This window comes from Perca flavescens, chromosome 20 (genome assembly GCF_004354835.1).
Source record: "Perca flavescens isolate YP-PL-M2 chromosome 20, PFLA_1.0, whole genome shotgun sequence".
Lineage (NCBI taxonomy): Eukaryota > Metazoa > Chordata > Actinopteri > Perciformes > Percidae > Perca > Perca flavescens.
The window spans coordinates 26,531,899-26,549,914 of NC_041350.1; the positions used below are offsets into that span (position 1 = coordinate 26,531,899).

The 18,016-nt window shown below is 41.6% G+C and overlaps 1 protein-coding gene across 5 annotated transcripts in view; it reads left to right on the forward strand.

Moving 5' to 3' along the window:
- The window catches only part of dctn1b (dynactin 1b), a 55,503-nt gene that overhangs the window by 31,726 nt on the left and 5,761 nt on the right, over window positions 1-18,016 (forward strand). For 2 of the 5 annotated variants that reach the window (XM_028565030.1, XM_028565032.1), the window contains 21 exons: window positions 918-938; window positions 2,120-2,290; window positions 4,519-4,542; window positions 5,052-5,249; window positions 6,494-6,698; window positions 7,736-7,814; window positions 8,614-8,773; window positions 9,330-9,434; window positions 10,706-10,897; window positions 10,999-11,115; window positions 11,754-11,906; window positions 12,994-13,154; window positions 13,682-13,850; window positions 14,420-14,488; window positions 14,717-14,929; window positions 15,252-15,413; window positions 16,184-16,315; window positions 16,421-16,549; window positions 17,042-17,184; window positions 17,310-17,476; window positions 17,744-17,755. In XM_028565030.1, coding sequence (XP_028420831.1) covers window positions 918-938; window positions 2,120-2,290; window positions 4,519-4,542; window positions 5,052-5,249; window positions 6,494-6,698; window positions 7,736-7,814; window positions 8,614-8,773; window positions 9,330-9,434; window positions 10,706-10,897; window positions 10,999-11,115; window positions 11,754-11,906; window positions 12,994-13,154; window positions 13,682-13,850; window positions 14,420-14,488; window positions 14,717-14,929; window positions 15,252-15,413; window positions 16,184-16,315; window positions 16,421-16,549; window positions 17,042-17,184; window positions 17,310-17,476; window positions 17,744-17,755 — 2,782 coding nt within the window. The remainder of the gene's footprint in view (window positions 1-917; window positions 939-2,119; window positions 2,291-4,518; window positions 4,543-5,051; window positions 5,250-6,493; window positions 6,699-7,735; window positions 7,815-8,613; window positions 8,774-9,329; window positions 9,435-10,705; window positions 10,898-10,998; window positions 11,116-11,753; window positions 11,907-12,993; window positions 13,155-13,681; window positions 13,851-14,419; window positions 14,489-14,716; window positions 14,930-15,251; window positions 15,414-16,183; window positions 16,316-16,420; window positions 16,550-17,041; window positions 17,185-17,309; window positions 17,477-17,743; window positions 17,756-18,016) is intronic. The other 3 variants (XM_028565031.1, XM_028565033.1, XM_028565034.1) reach the window with 3 other exon arrangements.

The window sequence follows — 18,016 nt, forward strand, 5'->3', positions numbered from 1 at the left end:
TCGGGTGAGTTGGGCAACTGGGATTTATTTGCTCCTTGTTGACATTTCATTGGTGAGATTGTTCTGTCAAGGTCAGGAATGAAAACACAAATTGAAATTAATTTCCATCACATTTCATCAAACTTAAAACAAATCTTTACGTAGTGCTATAATTTATTTCAGATTTTCTTGATAAAATAATTACATGGAGACATGAGAGATTATACCGTGGAATTATTCTCCAGCCTTACACACATGACATGTTGAAGTTAATATAATTTTAATTTGGAAAGATTTGATGAGCCTTAAGGTTGATCTAGAAACCATATCACCTTTATATATGAGTTAACTCAACCAAACATAGAGTTACAGTGTAAGTGTTGGCAATGTAACCCAGGTGTTTGGCAATGTAACATAGAAAAGAACGAAGTGTGGATATTTCTCTGTGTAGCATGTCTGAAACACGCAATGTAGCAGGATAACAAGCTATTATCCCAGCAACTGCAGTACAACAGAATTGGGCTCGGATGAACCTCATCTGCTGCGTCCCCCGAGACACAATGCAGTCATTTAGGTCACAGCGGCTGTACCAGTCACAGTGTCCATGTTGTTACCGAGGGTTTTCGGTCACGTGGGTTGAAGAGATGAGGCCCTAGAGACCAGCTAGGACAAGAGAGATGAGAAGGAAAACAACGGAGTAGAGATCTGTAGGGGATGTTACGTGATAATGGAGTCGTTGTGGTACTTTTCCGAGGTTTTTATTGTCCATGCAACCATTTTGTCTGTGATTTTCCAGTTTAATATGAACGTTGCCTTGAATCACTAACCCTGGCTGTTTGTTTCCTTCCCTTCCCTCCTCTCCTTCTATCCTCCTCTCCTGCCCTTTGACCTTTTCCCACTTCCTCTACTCCTCTTCATCTCCTCCCTCTTCTCCTCAGACTACGGCCAGAAGGCCAAAGGTGAGCCCAGTCCCCAAAGTCTGCAGGGCTTCCCATTTTGTGTGTGTGTGTGTGTGTGTGTGTGTGTGTGTGTGTGTGTCTGTGTGTCTGTGTGTCTGTGTGTGTCTGTGTCTGTGTGTGGCCAAGACAGTAGGGACAATACATCACCAGACATGGTTCATTCTCCATTTAATTTTCATTATTTTATAGCTAATTACTACAACATAGACTAGCACATTGCGTCCATTTTGACTTCTTCACATCTATATTTACAGCACAAATGCTGTTTCCTGTCTCCACCAAGTATTCATGTGTTTGGTTTTCTTCTCTCTGCTGTAGCAGGTGTAGTTACTGTTGCTTTTGTTCAGTTTTGTCCTTTTTTTGTTGTTGTTGTTTTAATTTGTTCCAGAGCAGTTGTTTCAGTATATTAATGGCTTTGTTTGCTTTCTCATTTTGGTTTTATGTATTTTAAATTTTGAGCATTTTTCTGTTGCAATTTTGTATTTGTCTCCTAAATCAGTTCTGGGGCCATCATGGAGGTCTATTGAAATATGTTGGCAAATACAACAAAAAGGGAATAATTTCTCAACATGACAAGAAAATTAGACATACCTAAAACTAATGGTTGTGATGTGGGTATAGGTCAGTTTGCTAATTTATATATATAAATGATATAGTTTGGTAGTGTAAATTAGTAAATCTGTGAGCTCTCCTTATTAAAGTTTACTAGTTGCAGTTTGAGAGGTAACGACTTAAACACAATCATGCTAACTTTTATTAATGCTAGTTTGATATAAGGTTAGGAAATGCAAAACAAGTGTTTTTATAATGAGTCTGTTTACATGGACAATAGTTTAATGGTTATGCACGTGTAAACATCCTATCTGGATCCAGGTTTCTTAGCATGTCCTGCCATGTTTGCAAGTTACATAGTCCGTAAAACAGTAAAACAAAAAATATGATGCAAAAATAAAATAATAAAAGGGAAGTCTGACTTGAGGCAGCCAGAAATTAAATTGTTAAATTGTTGAGGCAACTCAAATTGTAGTTGTGGAGGAATCAAAACACACATGGTTACAATCAGGGACCTCCATTATGGCCACTAAAACCTCATCGGACAGCTATGTGTACCCAGTGGGATCTTTTCAGTAAACACTTAGTTATGTTTTGTCCTCCTTATTTCCTCCCCTTGGTTTATCCAGCAGCCCAGCCGACCTGCAGGTGGAAAGGGGGCTGCGTCCGGCTCAGCCTCGGCCTCTACAGGGGAGATGAGCAGCAGCGAGCCCAGCACTCCGGCCCAGACCCCTCTGGCGGCTCCGGTCATCCCTACCCTCCACTCCCCTGGAAACCCTCCGGCACCCGTCCCCACCAAGGTCCGTTATATCAGCTTTAAAACATTACGTAGTAGTAGTAGTAGTAGTAGTAGTAGTAGTAGTAGTTGTAGTAGTAGTAGTAGTAGTAGTAACTAGAGCCCGACCGATTAAAGGATCTTTAAGGCCAATATCGATACAAATATTTGGTGATTTAAAAAGCCGATATTCCGATATATTGGCCGATATATATTTGTAAAATAAATCCAGAAGCGCGTAACAAAACATAAACAGATTTCCCTAACATTAGTTATTTGTAGTTATTTATGAGTCCTCACTAAAATAATATGATAATGCAGTTTGAAAATAAACTTGTTTGTTTTATTGTCACAACAGAACAGAGGAACATCAAAATATATTAAAGTTTTGATGAATAAAATGTATAAAAATACAATCTTAGGACATGAAACTTAAAGTCCTTTGAACAAAAACACAAAAAAAAGAAATCCGAGTGTTGCCAACAGGGACGTTGTAGAGCGTCCTCTGGTGGAGCAACGATGCAACGCCAACACTCAGAACATGGTTGAAGGGGGTTTCGTCCGTTTTTATTTCATTTTTTAAATATTCATTTATCAGCCATTATAAATGCCGATGCAGATATATATCGGTCAGGCTCCAGTAGTAACAGGAAAAGGCAGCTTGCCAATGAACGTAGAACAAGGGGCATCCACCAAACACTGGGAAAGTACTTGATTCTTTGTCATACTTGCTTACATTTTATTATTGTATTGATAGGCATTTAGGAAGCAGGTAACTAATGCCAGCTATGAGGAAACATTTTGTTCTATAAAAAAACAATAATTACATGTCTGTAAATAGGATTAAGAAGGCAGGCACATGACACTGTTGTTTTGTAACACTGGCGTCTCGTGCCAACAAGACCAAAGACGTCTTAGTGCATAAGCCATCAGAGCAGAAGTGTGGGAGTTAAATCAGATGTGACATTTTCTGTGCTACAGCTCCTCTTAATAAACAGGTTTTTTGACACTTTTTGAGCTGTCAGTTTGTATTGGTGTCAAAAAACAAAAAGTCTGAAATGAGCCAGAGGCTTTAACTGGTGTTTTAAAATACATAAGACAACATAAAAAATACATAACCTGAAAAACGTGCAGTCTGATAAAAGTGATGAATATTTGGTTATAATTTGATTATAATTCATAATGTAGAACCATTGTTATATAATCCATCCATTCCTTTTCCACACAGCTTATCCTCTTTGTGGTCACAGGTGGCTGGAATATATCCCAGCATGCACTGGGTATAAGAAGGTAAATCCTGGTCAAGAGTCTACTACAGGGTTGATGATAATTAAAATCATTATTTCTTATTTTAAAGATGTGGTGTGATCACACTAGAAAGTCTACTCAAAACAGACAGTATGGATACTAAGTTATTTTTAAGTGTGCTGTTGATGCACACTGTTCTCCCAAGATGCAATGCACAAAGGAAATAGAGGAGCGGCTCACAGCTGGAAACAAATTTAATGTGGGTGGTCAATCGGCTCCAAATTTCTTTTCGGAAAAATATGATTAAATCTTCGAAAATGTTCTCTTTGTGAAGTTTAATTAGCAGCTATTAGCATTTTTTCTCCATATATGGTCGAGTGTTGAGTTCCTTCTTTATCAAATAAAGGAAAAGCACCTTAGCTAAAGCAATCTCAATGTGGTAATAACGTGTCTTAAGATTTCTTTTTAAAAAGTCCCGTATATCGTTTTGACTCATCCATAAAATGAATGCATTAAACAAAAAATCATCTGGAGATTTAAAAATACAGTGAGGTGTCCTCTTCATATTTATTTGAAGCACTGCTGAATGCTAAAACCTACCAATGGAAGGGCCAGGATTGAGCTCTGATACACACCACGTTTTGTGCAGCAGTTTAAAAAAAATGTCATTAACTTGAGATAAAAAGGAAGTGTCTGCATATCAGCTGATGAATTTCAGTCTGCTGCTTCTCAGAAATGAGACGAAGCAGTATTTTAGTGATTAGATCTGGCGCACATGGTCCGTTAGGCATAATTAAAATGTCCAAATGTTAGTCGATTTGATCCAGTTAAGTTGCTTAACTGTCTGTGAACTCTTCATTACTGGTTAATAGAGAGAAGCAACCTGTACTTTAATTTGCAGTTAAATGTCACAGATGTCACTTTTTCATTTTGAAAGTCAGCTGCCATCTGGTGTTTAATTTTAAGGTTGACATAATCCGCCTGATTCGTATTTTATCCCCTCAGGAGGACGTCACTATGGAAACACAGGTGCAGTCATGTGATGTTTTTTTGCACTTGATATTGAAGTTTTTTTTTTTTTTCTTTCTCTCACTAACATTTTAACAAGCTGTCAAAGGTGTGACTAGTCTTTAATTGGTGTGTGAGGTCCCCGTTTGTTCACAGGCTGGATGTTTTTATTGTAGGGTTAAATTAAGTTGTTCTGCTGTTAGTGGTGTGTGCTTGTTAATGTGTATAAGCAAGCACACGCTTTGAGTGTTCCTCCTGACGAGGCATGTGTGGAGCTGATTTTCTCCTCTCCACAGGTGGAGTCACTGCATGGCAAGTGAAATAAAAGCTCCCTAACGCATAAAAAGATGAAAGTGTTGTTACTTTACAGTGAAAGCTTTACACCTGATCCATTGCTTGAAGAATCATGAAAGTGAAATGATTGGAGAAACTTGAAAGAATTAAACGCCAAGTAATGCAGCCTCCTTGTATGTCTTTACAGTGCTTTTACTTTTTTAAATGTATGATTACTAATAAAATCCTTCATCCAGGAGGAGGAGGCGCTGCGTGTTCAGGTGAAGGACCTGGAGGAGAAACTGGAGACTCTAAAGATGAAGCGGACGGAGGACAAGGCCAAGCTGAAGGAACTGGAGAAGCACAAGATCCAGCTGGAGCAGCTGCAGGAGTGGAAGAACAAGATGCAGGAGCAGCAGGCCGAGCTGCAGAAACAACTCAAAGAGGCCAAGAGGGTAGGAAGCAACCGATGGAGTAGATGGATGGTTAATGGGTAGAGGGATGGGTAGAGGGATGGTTGATGGGTAGAGGGATGGTTAATGGGTAGAGGGATGGGTGGAGGGATGGTTAATGGGTAGAGGGATGGTTGATGGGTAGAGGGATGGTTAATGGGTAGAGGGATGGGTAGATGGATGGGTAGAGGGATGGTTAATGGGTAGAGGGATGGGTAGAGGGATGGTTAATGGATAGAGGGATGGGTAGAGGGATGGTTAATGGGTGGAGGGATGGGTAGATGGATGGGTAGAGGGATGGTTAATGGGTAGAGGGATGGGTAGAGGGATGGTTAATGGGTGGAGGGATGTGTAGAGGGATGATTAATGGGTAGAGGGATGGTTAATGGGTAGAGGGATGGGTAGAGGGATGGTTAATGGGTAGAGGGATGGGTAGAGGGATGGTTAATGGGTAGAGGGATGGGTGGAGGGATGGTTAATGGGTAGAGGGATGGTTAATGGGTAGAGGGATGGTTAATGGGTAGAGGGATGGGTGGAGGGATGGTTAATGGGTGGAGGGATGGGTAGAGGGATGGTTAATGGGTAGAGGGATGGTTAATGGGTAGAGGGATGGGTAGAGGGATGGTTAATGGGTAGAGGGATGGGTAGAGGGATGGGTGGAGGGATGGGTAGAGGGATGGTTAATGGGTAGAGGGATGGTTAATGGGTAGAGGGATGGTTAATGGGTAGAGGGATGGTTAATGGGTAGAGGGATGGTTAATAGATAGAGGGATGGGTAGAGGGATGGTTAATGGGTAGAGGGATGGGTGGAGGGATGGTTAATGGGTGGAGGGATGGTTAATGGGTAGAGGGATGGGTGGAGGGATGGTTAATGGGTGGAGGGATGGTTAATGGGTAGAGGGATGGTTAATGGGTAGAGGGATGGTTAATGGGTAGAGGGATGGGTAGAGGGATGGTTAATGGGTAGAGGGATGGGTAGATGGACGGGGAGAGGGATGGGTGGAGGGATGGGTAGATGGATGGCTGGAGGGATGGAGAGGTTGTTTGATGAATAGGTAGGTGGATTTACCTGCGATCACCCCCTAAACATCCTGTGGCCCCCACCCTTACCCCTCTTTAAAAAGGGGGCGGAATGCTAAGCGGTTAATTAAAAAAAGTGACAACATAAAATGCATAAAGAGAAAAAATGTAAAGACTGTATTAAGACTATATAGACATATTTACAATGCATAATACTCTGTGTGTAGGAGGCAAAAGAAGCCCTGGAGGCCAAGGAGCATTACATGGAGGAGATGTCGGACACAGCGGATGCGATCGAGATGGCCACGCTGGATAAGGAGATGGCCGAGGAGAGAGCCGAGTCTCTGCAGCTGGAGGTGGACTCCCTCAAAGAGAAGGTGGACGAGCTCACCATGGACCTGGAGATCCTCAAGCACGAGATTGAGGAGAAAGGTACGGCTAAGAGAAGATTTATTATAAACATAAGTCTCTGTGAGGAGAAAGGTACAGCTTTACACTAAGAGTGTGGCCGGGTTGGCTCGGTTGGTGGAGCAGGCGCACATATATAGAGGCTTATGGCTCGACGCAGAAGGTCCAGGGTTTGAGTCCAACCTGGACGATTTCCTGCATGTCTTCCCCCTCTCTCTCCCCTTTCATATCTAGCTGTCCTTTCCATTAAAGGCTGAAATGCCCAAAAACAAATCTTTAAAAAAAAACAAAAAAAAAAACAACAACCCATAAGCCTCTGTAACACATTCATGTGGAAACTGACATGAGTTTTTATCCAACATGTTCCGTCAGTCACCTCTTGCTGCAGGTAGTGACTGAAAAACACTTTTATTAAGGCAACACAGGCTTTTCGTTCTTCTTTAATACATATCTTTTTTTTTTTTATCATTAAGGCCTAAACAAGAAATTCTTAAAATGTGTGAGCTGGTAAAAAAAAAAAGCTTAAAATTCTCTGTATAGAAGGGAAGAAAATGAAATGATCATGTTTCTGTCTGAGCTGTACTCGCAGGAATTCTGAAATTTAAAACTTCAAGGTTGCATAAAATGTGGATGTGTTCTTCTCGTGTTGGGTTACTATCAAGTAGCACTGGAGCAGAAATGATGAATGTTGGCCTGCAATGTGATTAGACTGTTGAAATGGTGTTAGGCCACTTGTAGTGGCCTCTGAGTGCTGTATGATGGTGGCCGATTTATTGAAGCTTCCTACTTGTCCTTCCACCTGGAAAGTTTTTTATTTTTTTTTATTATAACTGCAGCAAGTGGAGCTAACAGTGACTCAAAGGAATGGCACCATCTATTTAATTAAAACTTGCCATCGTCTCTTTTGGCAAAAACATGCAGCAACATCAATTCTCGTTTGTTTAGTCACACAAATCAAAAGTTGTTCTTGGTCTGTTTCAACCTCTGCAGAAAATAGAAAGTGAGTTATGTACCGCTGGATACTGTAGAGCTCAGTTGTGTTTTTTGGGGGTTTCTCACAGGTTCGGATGGTGCTGCCTCCAGTTACCACGTGAAACAGCTGGAAGAACAGAATGGCCGACTGAAGGAAGCACTGGTCAGGTCGGTCTGTTGACACTCTTCACCCTGAAGAAAAGTCATGAATGCCACTAATTATTTTGGTGTCATTTTGCCTTATTAAAATTGACAATAAATACAGATAAGAAAGGTTAAAAGAGAGAAGAGAAAGAAATTCAACAATATGTACAATATACACTTTCTGGCGCCATTTTGGCTCTTAATGTACTGGCCTTCATCACCTGCTGTAGCTGGTAGCTGCTTCCACCAATGGCCATCTTGTCCCAGAACACACCTATTTGCATATAGACTCAGATACACACATTGACACCTTTCACACCAGACAGACACACACACACTGACCGATAAGACAGTCGCTTCAAAATATCATCAACATCATCTATAACTCCACAGATAGTTCATTTCTATCGAGTTCCCCCAGCATTTATGCTTCCCAACTGAAACTTCAGCAACACGATCAGGGATTTAGATTGGGACCACTACGTGATTATGTCCTAGGTAAATTATTGTCCACCTGTCCTCAAACACAAGAAAACCAAACGGAAAACAAACAGAAAATAAAAGCCAAATTTTTTTATATGCTTATTGCTTGTAATACTTCTCCCCATACAGTATACTTTCAAATTGAGTTAATTTGTTCTTTCAGATGGCTATTGTCTTCCCAAGTTGAGATAACACATTTCTTTTTTCCAGTGTAGTAGTGTAGGAGGGTATGTGGATTTCCAGTGTTTGAGTATCACGTTCTTAAATCCAATTGATGAAAAACCGATTGGATCCTTCATCTTGATCCAGATCTTGATGCCGTGTTTTCCCTGTGTGCCAGGATGCGTGACCTGTCGTCGTCAGAGAAGCAGGAACATGTGAAGTTGCAGAGGCAGATGGAGAAGAAGAACGTGGAGCTGGACGCTCTGAGGAGCCAGAAAGAGAAACTGCAGGAGGAGAGGACGGCGGCAGAAAAGACCATCGACGAGCTCAAAGAACAGGTCGGTGTTTTCATCATCGCGCCGAGCTTCTGAGCTGCTGCAGGGACATCATCAGTCTGCAGGCCGCCCCAGTCTGCCTCTTTACTGACCAGATATTTATTAGAAGCTTTCCTAAGAAAGTTAGGGTAATGTAAACTTTTAATATTGCCGTGGTGACCTGAAATGCCAAAGAGACAAATAATACTGTCATTTCTGATGATGATGACTAGGGCTGGGGCGATATCCTTTTGTCCAGATTCAACTCTTTCACGATACATGGGCACCGATTCGATTTGTATTCCTTCTTTAACAAAAACAAAAGTTGAATAATACACTTCTACAAAGACATTTCTACAAACGAATAGTTTTCTAAGAAGAATGCACGTCACAAGTCAGTCAGTCAGTCAGTCAGTCTGACATTTATTTCCTTTGTTAAGAACATAACATGGAGTTTCTGCATTTTCTGCTTTCGCTCTGTTTTGCTAGAAACCGATATATTTTAAAAATCATGGTACATACGATTTTAGATTAAAAAAAATTCCCCCCCCACCCCTAATGATGATGTGCTTTGTTTCAGGTGGATGCAGCTCTGGGGGCGGAGGAGATGGTGGAGATGCTGACAGAGAGGAACCTGGACCTGGAGGAGAAAGTCAGGGAGATGAGAGAGACGGTCACTGACCTGGTGAGTCTCACTGAGTTTAGTTTGACTTCATCTAATATGAGCAGGGTTCAAAATGAACTTTTTCATCCAGTGAATGTTGAGATTTTACCAGCCACTCATTACACAGATTACCACAGATTACTATTGTTCTTTTGGCTGGTGAGTTAAGCAAATCTACCAGCCCCTTGTATATTATACCAGCATTTGGTTGGTGGATGGTGCTGATTTTGAACCCTGAATATGAGTCTAAGTTAATTTGATTCAGTTTGTTCTTATGAAGAATCTAACGCAATCAGTTAAAGACTTGTGCATTTGCCACTCACTGGTTTTCCAGCTCTGCATCTCTTTGTGTATTTATACTGCAGGACTGAGGTCAGAGAAAAGTGCCACAGCTTGCTGACTCATTTCATTATCGATATGGGCCACAGTCATTAATATTTATGTGCTGGCCTCTGGTGCTTGTTATGACTGCAGTCATAGTTCAGTTACTATTTGAACTGCCTCTTTTGGATTTTTCTGGTTGTTTAGTTGGTTATATCGTTATTTGTGTATGTAATAGATGTATAAAGTATAAAAAAAACACGTCCCTTCAAAAGGAACTTTCTCTCCCACAGAAAGCACTTTTTCTCAACTGCCTAAAAACACCACGCCTATAATTCCTGTTTTTTAAAAGTAGATCATTAAAAAAAAAAAAAAAAAAAAAAAAAAAAAAAAAAGACTGTTACTGTCTGTTAGTTATTTTTCCTGATCTTGTTAGTTATTTTCATTTGTTTGTTTTCAGGTACAGTTGTGTGTACAGTTAGTTTAGTTGGTTAGTGTGAGGTGGAGAGGGTTCACTGTGTTCTTCGGCGTGGGGACACTTTTGTTAAACTGTCCTTGCACTACAATATGTTGATAGAGCCATTAAAATGACATTTAGTAGTTTATATTTTGGACATAGTGAATGTGTTTATTGATATTTTTTTTACTTTCACTTTTATTGATATTTTATATTTGCAGGCTGTCCTACTTTGTACTGCAACGTACACAACAATGACCTTCATGATACATATACAGAAAGGAGTTTCCAAAATTTATTTAAAAAAAACCCAAGAAAGGTAATCATTAGAATAGAAGATACTTATTCATCCCCGCGGGGAAATATGAGTATCCGGCAGCTCACACACAAAAACACAACACAAACAGGTCCCTATAATAAATAAAATGCAATTTGCATTCATGTATTATTTCAGTAGTTGTCATCACATAATTCCAGTAAGGGACTGACCCTGTGTGTTATCTCCACCCTCCAGGAAGCTATAAACGAGATGAACGACGAGCTGCAGGAGAACGCCAGAGAGACGGAGTTGGAGCTGAGGGAGATGTTGGATCTGGGAGCCGCGAAAGTCCGAGAGTCAGAGAAACACGTTGAAGCTGCGCAGGAGACCGTAGCCGATTACCAGCAGACCATCAAGAAATACCGCGAGCTCACCGCTCACCTGCAGGTACAGAGCTGTAGCACACTTAGCGTGTAGCGCAGAGTTTGGTGGTAAATGTTTGTATCTAACGATGGGTCCCGCTTCTTGTTCCTTTGCGTTTGCTGCAGGAGGTGAACAGAGAGCTGACGAGCCAGCAGGAAGCCTCAGCAGAGTTGCAGCAGCAGCCGCCGGCGGAGATGTTTGATTTCAAGATTAAGTTTGCGGAGACCAAAGCCTACGCCAAGGTCAGAGACTAGAAGAGCTGTTTGGGCTGAATAATGGCTACTTCTCAGGGCTGTCGCAACGTTAAATGGGATTCACCTCTCTGTGGGTTTGCTGTTGGTTTAGAGGTTGGAAAAATTAAACTGTAAAAGTTTTAATTTTGCACTTTAGCTCGATTTTTAACTCAGGATCTGGATATTATTATTTTTTTATTACTTTATTTGTAGATTTTCACATTACAAAACAAGGCAGACAGACTGAGTACAATAACATAGATCCCTTTCCCCATCCCACTCCACCCTTTAAGGCCTCAGTAGAAAAAATACTAAAAATAATAATTTAAAAAAATTAGATAGAAAATAAAAAAATTGATAGAAAATAACAAAAAAAAGAACAAATTTCAATGAGTAAATAGACAATAAATTAAAAAAAAATGACATCAGCAAATGGTGAATAAAGTAAAATAGTATGATAATGTAGCAACCAATGCATGTATGTTATGTGACAAGAGTTTGCTTTATTGAATCCAATTGAGTCTAGCTGGGTCAAGAAATGGGCATAGTTTCAACAAATTCAATTGGATATTATTTTTGATGTTCACTGTCAGATGTGTAATAAAGATGAGCCTCTCTGTTGTGTTTTATGCTGTGTGTGTGTTTAGGCCATTGAGATGGAGCTGAGGAAGATGGAGGTGAGTCAGGCCAACAGACACGTTTCCCTTCTGACCTCGTTCATGCCCGAGTCCTTCCTTCGTCATGGCGGAGACCACGACTGCATCCTGGTGCTGCTGCTCATTCCCAGACTCATCTGCAAGGTAGACACCACACAGTTTACTGTTTTAACCATGCTGGTAAAGTGAGCTTTGAGACACCGGAGTTATGGGCCATTCAAAAGAGCTGCAAATCGATAGAGACCGAGCGCATTGCGTCATACTCGGAAAGCCACGCCCACCGGAGGGGAAAACAGCGTTGCACGTGTGAGCTTAATTTACAGACATAATATATTTAACCTAAAACTGACATTTGGATATTTGACTTGTTAACAAAATGGCTGCTGAAAACATAACGTTGGGCATGTCATTATCTTAGTGTCAGGATCCCACAGTCTTCCCATTCTCCCTGCTGATTCCCCACGTCTGTATGCACTGTTGTCTTCATAAAAGCTCTGTTTTTTGGGTTGGCAGCTCATAAAAAGTTAAGTCATGGGTTATTTACCCTGTTGGTTGTCAATATCGACGAAGTTTCACTTCTGGGATTGTTCAGGTGCCGTCAGAAATTCCGCCGGATGTCCCTCATTTAGGCCGGATGTCAGTCACCTTCCTCTTCCTTTGTGTTCCAGAGGCTAAACTCTGGTGGATTTGTGAGGACTATGGTTAACTGCTCCTCAGATCTCTGCAGGGTAAATCCAGACCGCTAGCTAGACTATCTGTCCAATCTGAGTTTTCTGTTGCACGACTAAAACTTACGCATGTTCCACCAAAACAAGTTCCTTCCCGAGGCTGTTTTGCAGAGGCACCGTGACTCTGTCCGGCACCTAGCGCCGCCCAAGACGATTGTGATTGGTTTAAAGAAATGCCAATCAACCAGAGCCCTTTTTTCTCTCGTCTCGAAAGCCGTGTGGACTAGCCAGACCCTCCTCCACAGCGCTGTGGAGGAAGGTCTGGCAATGCGAGACTACCCTGTTGGTAGTGAATTTAACCACAGCAGTTTTTACACACTTTTCTGTTGTTTGCTAGCAGACGGAATTGACGAGGAGGCACCTTCCACTCAGTACAAGTCAAAGGAGGGCGGAGAGTTGTTTCCCCCTCCGGTGGGGGCGGGACATGAATGCGCTCTGTCTCTGTATTTTTTTTATTTATCGTATTTCTGTATGATGTTAAACTGTCTGTCGTGCGTCTGCAGGCCGAGCTGATCAGCAAACAGGCCCAGGAGAAGTTTGACCTGAATGAGAACTGCGTGGAGCGAGCCGGGCTGAAGGGAGCCGTCGGGGAGCAGCTTAGCTTCGCTGGCGGTTTGGTCTACTCGCTCAGTCTGCTGCAGGCTATGCTGCATAAATACGAGCAGTACGTTTCAACTTATCTCTGCTTAATTTGCATTGTTGCATTTTATCCAAATCTATAAACTCAATTGCATCAGTCTTCTCTTTTTTGGATAGAACTCTCTGTGCAGCCTGTTTGTGCAGAGTGAAACTTAATCTTCAGCTTATTTTTGTTACATTCAACACATTCAGTAATTAATATTTTAGGCTGCTTCTACAAGCTAATTTGATACTTTTTCTGTCTTCAGTTTAAATTAAGAACAAAATGGATTGAATATATTTCTCATTACCACACAACTTCAAATTAAGCATTAGAAACAAGGAATAAGGAACATGTGCATGAGATTAACTGAAAATGCACATTCATTTTTAGAAATGTTGAAGGCACCTTTAAAAAGTTACATTTAAAAGGGATTTTGAACAGATATCAAACATTTGTAGTTCCTGATTTCACAGAACGGTGCCTGTAGGGGCTGTGGAGGAATACTACTATGTCAATGTGTGTGTGTGTGTGTGTGTGTGTGTGTGTGTGTGTGTGTGTGTGTGTGTCAGTGCTCTGGCTCAGTGCAGCGTGGATGTCTATAAGAAGATCGGCGCTTTGTACCCGGAGATGAGCGTCCATGAGCGTTCTCTGGATTTCCTCATCGACCTGCTGCACAAAGACCAGCTGGACGAGACAGTCAACGTGGAGCCGCTCACCAAGGCCATTAAATACTATCAGGTACACACACACACACACACACACACACACACACACACACACACACACACACACACACACACACACACACACAGAGTTATAGATTTTTATTTCAGTTATATCCAGTGTAGCAACACAAAAGAGGATAATATGTACAGTATATGGTATTTAGGTCCATGTCCCCATGTATTTGTTTTGTTTTTTTCATAAAGAAGACAGTCAGATAGTAAACACTCCATGTAAACAATTCAGGATTTTATGGAGGAAGAAAATGTTTAACCTTAAGGATACACACAATTCAGAGTGCTGATGAGAAACACAGAATGTAAACATAACTTCTGTTTGTTTACAAGAAAGCTCCACAGGGAACCTTTTAAGTCACTTACCAAGAAGAAAAATAACACTTTCAGGCTAGGAATCTACACAGCGACAAAGTGTTTTCTCTTGGTTTATGTCATGTAAATACAATTGCACCTAAGTACATTACAGTGGCAATGTTGAAAAGATGTTATTCAGCCCGTATCAAACACAGGAACTGTGGACAGAAACAAACATATAACACTGTATGTGAATTTCTACTTGTATCTCAGCACCTGTACAGCATCCACCTGGCCGATCAGAACGAGGACTGCACCATGCAGCTGGCTGATCACATCAGAGTGAGTACCAACATTTCCAACAGGCTGTGGGGGGAAAAAAATACTTCATCTGTCTGTTTACATCACCTGTCTTACCTGTAGATAATGAACGTAAATGTTGCTTTTTCTTTTGATTCCAACCATTGTGTGTTAATTCAGCTCTGAACATGAATGCTGTGTGTCTATAGCTGCTTGAATGGAGACCTCTCCACCAGTTGAGCATCCTACCGGTTGTGTTTCCACGTGCAGTTTACCCAGAGTGCCTTGGACTGTATGGCGGTGGAGGTGGGTCGTCTGCGGGCGTTCCTGCATGCGGGCCAGGAGAAGGCCGACCTCGCCGTGCTGCTGAAGGACCTGGAGACGTCCTGCAGCGACATCAGACAGTTCTGCAAGAAGATCCGCCGCAGGATGCCCGGAACCGACGCGCCGGGCATCCCAGCAGCACTCGACTTTGGACAACAGGTAACCTTTTTTTTTTTTTTTTTTACGTCAAAGCATTACTGTATCATTTCAGAAAGGAGTTAGAAAGTTTGAGTGACAGTGACAGAGGGCTGACTACAGAGGGCTGACTACAGGGGGTTTAGTCCTGATGGTCCACAACCTGCCAGATAGGAGGGGTTCAAACAGTTTGTATCCAGGGTGGGATTGAGCTTTAGTTTATTTTATTATTGCAGAAATGAAGATTACAAATTTAGAAGTCTAGATTATTTACTAGGAAAAAAGTAGAATATAGAGAAATATAAAACTTGTCATAAGTGAAGTCACGTTGACCTTTGTGGTGCAGGTGTGCGACACCCTCTCCGACTGTAGGAAACACCTGACCTGGGTGGTGGCCGTGCTGCAGGAGGTGGCAGCAGCTGGAGCTCAGATGATGTCTCCTCTTGGGGAACAGGAGGGGCTGTCGGCCGTCAAACTGGAGGATGTGGCGTTCAAGGCAGGAGAGCAGGTACACAGAATAATACTTCACTTTATCTGTAGTGGAAATAGTTAAAAAAACAAAAACAAAGATAAATCCAAAACTGAAAAGCAGGGCCGTTGTTGGACTCTGCTGTTGAGAAGTTTTTCCTGGCTGCTGATTTGGGATCAGTTGTACAGAATGTTGCCTAAAGTCTATGCATTGATTAGTTTGATCTTAGAAGATATATCATTCTTGTTTATAGATCAATCTCCCATTATCACTATAGTTGCCTTAAATAAATAAATAAATAAACTCATTAATTTAATGCCTCTGAAACAAACAATTACAGTTTCTTTTCAGGCCTACAATAAATTGTGGCAGGACATATAGGGTTTATTATTTGTTTTGTTTTAAGGATTGTAGAGTCGTGGCTGACATTATTCTCAGATTATCATAGTGTAATTACTATTATCACAATTCAATAATAGTCTAAAGTTAAAGCAAATACTGCTCCTGCTGAGGAACTGATGTGTTGAAAAGCTCTTTGAGATGGACAGCAGAGTGGAGTGTATCAGTTTAAACTAACTGGTATTTACTTGCCAAACAAGACCACATAATGTGGTGGTGGTAACAGTTTGGATAAAAAGTCATCTTACAAACAAATGAGCGGTAGTTACGTGTAGCAAACAACTAAAAGGAGATAAACTTAGAAATAAGGCCAACAGGAACAACAAAATGAAATGTAACACAGTGACATATGAGACCAACACTAATGATCTGACTGCTCTGGTTATTGACAAGCATACCATCATTTTCAGATTTATGGATCCCAGGGTGCCAACCCTTACGATAGTCTGCGCCAGTCCTGTGGCATCGTCATAGCAACCATGAACAAGATGGCCACCGCCATGCAGGAGGGAGAATATGACTCTGAGAGGCCTCAAAACAAGGTAACTCAACTTGACATGATTTCTTTCCAGCTGCTGCAGGTTTTGGTTTTTGACAGCAGGATGAGATTTTTCCATTTTGACGTTGTACTGTTTTTCATCTATCAGAACCCTCTACCTGTGGACCTGCGAGGGGCGGCTCTTCGAGCTGAAATCACCGACGCCGAAGGTCTCGGCTTGAAGCTGGAGGACAGAGAGACGGTCATCAAAGAGCTGAAGAAGTCTCTCAAGATCAAGGTGGGGAAACGAACCTGCAGTAATATCTGAAACCTCCAGCGGTAGGGCTGGGTGGCATTCAAACTCTTTCCATACGGATACCTGGAACTCCATACTGGTCGCTGAACAGAATAAAATCCATTTCAACAAAAATAAATTACATTTTTTACATAATTAGTTTGTTAGCTCCTTTACAACTATGTGACAGACACTGTAGTCAAGCCTCCTAAAATACAACACACACACACACGCACACACGCACACGCACACACGCACACGTGAGCCCCGTCTCTGTGCGTGACGTAGAGTGTGAATGAATGCCTCTTGTGACGCTGATGGTATTGCAATTTGGTATTGAATGACGAGGCATTTTTCGATACTATGGAGGCAGGTCAGTCAGTGTCTTAAAAGTATCTTAGCCCTAAGCAGCAGATTCAAGTCAAATATTGTCCAAAAGAGAGCAATGAAAAATCTTTTAAATTTGCATAAAACCTTTGTTTTGTGCGTTTTCAGGGAGAGGAGCTGAGCGAGGCGAGCGTCCGTCTCAGCCTGCTGGAAAAGAAGCTGGACAGTTCGTCCAAGGACGCAGACGAGCGTGTTGAAAAGATTCAGACTCGACTGGACGATGCCCAGACTCTGCTGAAGAAGAAGGAGAAGTAAGAACCAGCTCTGGCTGCAGATTCAGACAGGAAGTCCTGTTGTGTGTGTGTGTGTGTGTGTGTGTGTGTGTGTGTGTGTGACAGAGGTGTACAGCTGTGCCATGTTGTCCCCCTCTCTGCAGGGAGTTTGAGGAGACGATGGACGCTCTGCAGGCCGACATCGACCAGCTGGAGTCGGAGAAGGCCGAGCTGAAGCAGCGAATCAACAGCCAATCCAAGATGGCCGTCGACGGGCTGAGAGGAACCGGGCCGTCAGGAATCGCTTCCATCGTCACGGGAGTGGCAGGAGGTGAGTGGCAGGAAAACTACATTTACCACCAACAAGCTGAACACACCCAAGCCATATTACTACACTTGTTATATCAGTGTTGTTTTTAGCAATTAACTTCATTTAACTAAACTAAAAATCAATCCTGAGAAGTATTTACAAACACAATAATGACCCGCGTCTGGTTATGTCTCCTTCTTTTGACCTTAACGACCAATGACCTGCTCTATTTCCTTGTACGTTTTTTTCTTCTTCTTACTTCTTAATCTCTTACTTTACCTTCTGCAGATGAACAAAAAGGTATCTACCTGCTTGTATTGGCATCTGTTGTTGATCCTGCATCTTTCTTCTTTTAATTTTGCACGGTGTGACGAACGTTAAATAGTACATGCATGTTTTATACAGGGTTTCTGCAGCGCTAAAAAGTTTGGTTTCCTCAACAAAAACAAAAAAAAAGCCTTGAATTTACTTATGTCTTGAATATTTTATTTTATAAAATGTATCCAATTGCGGGCTTTTGGGAGACACACTTATTTACATACATACATACATACATACATA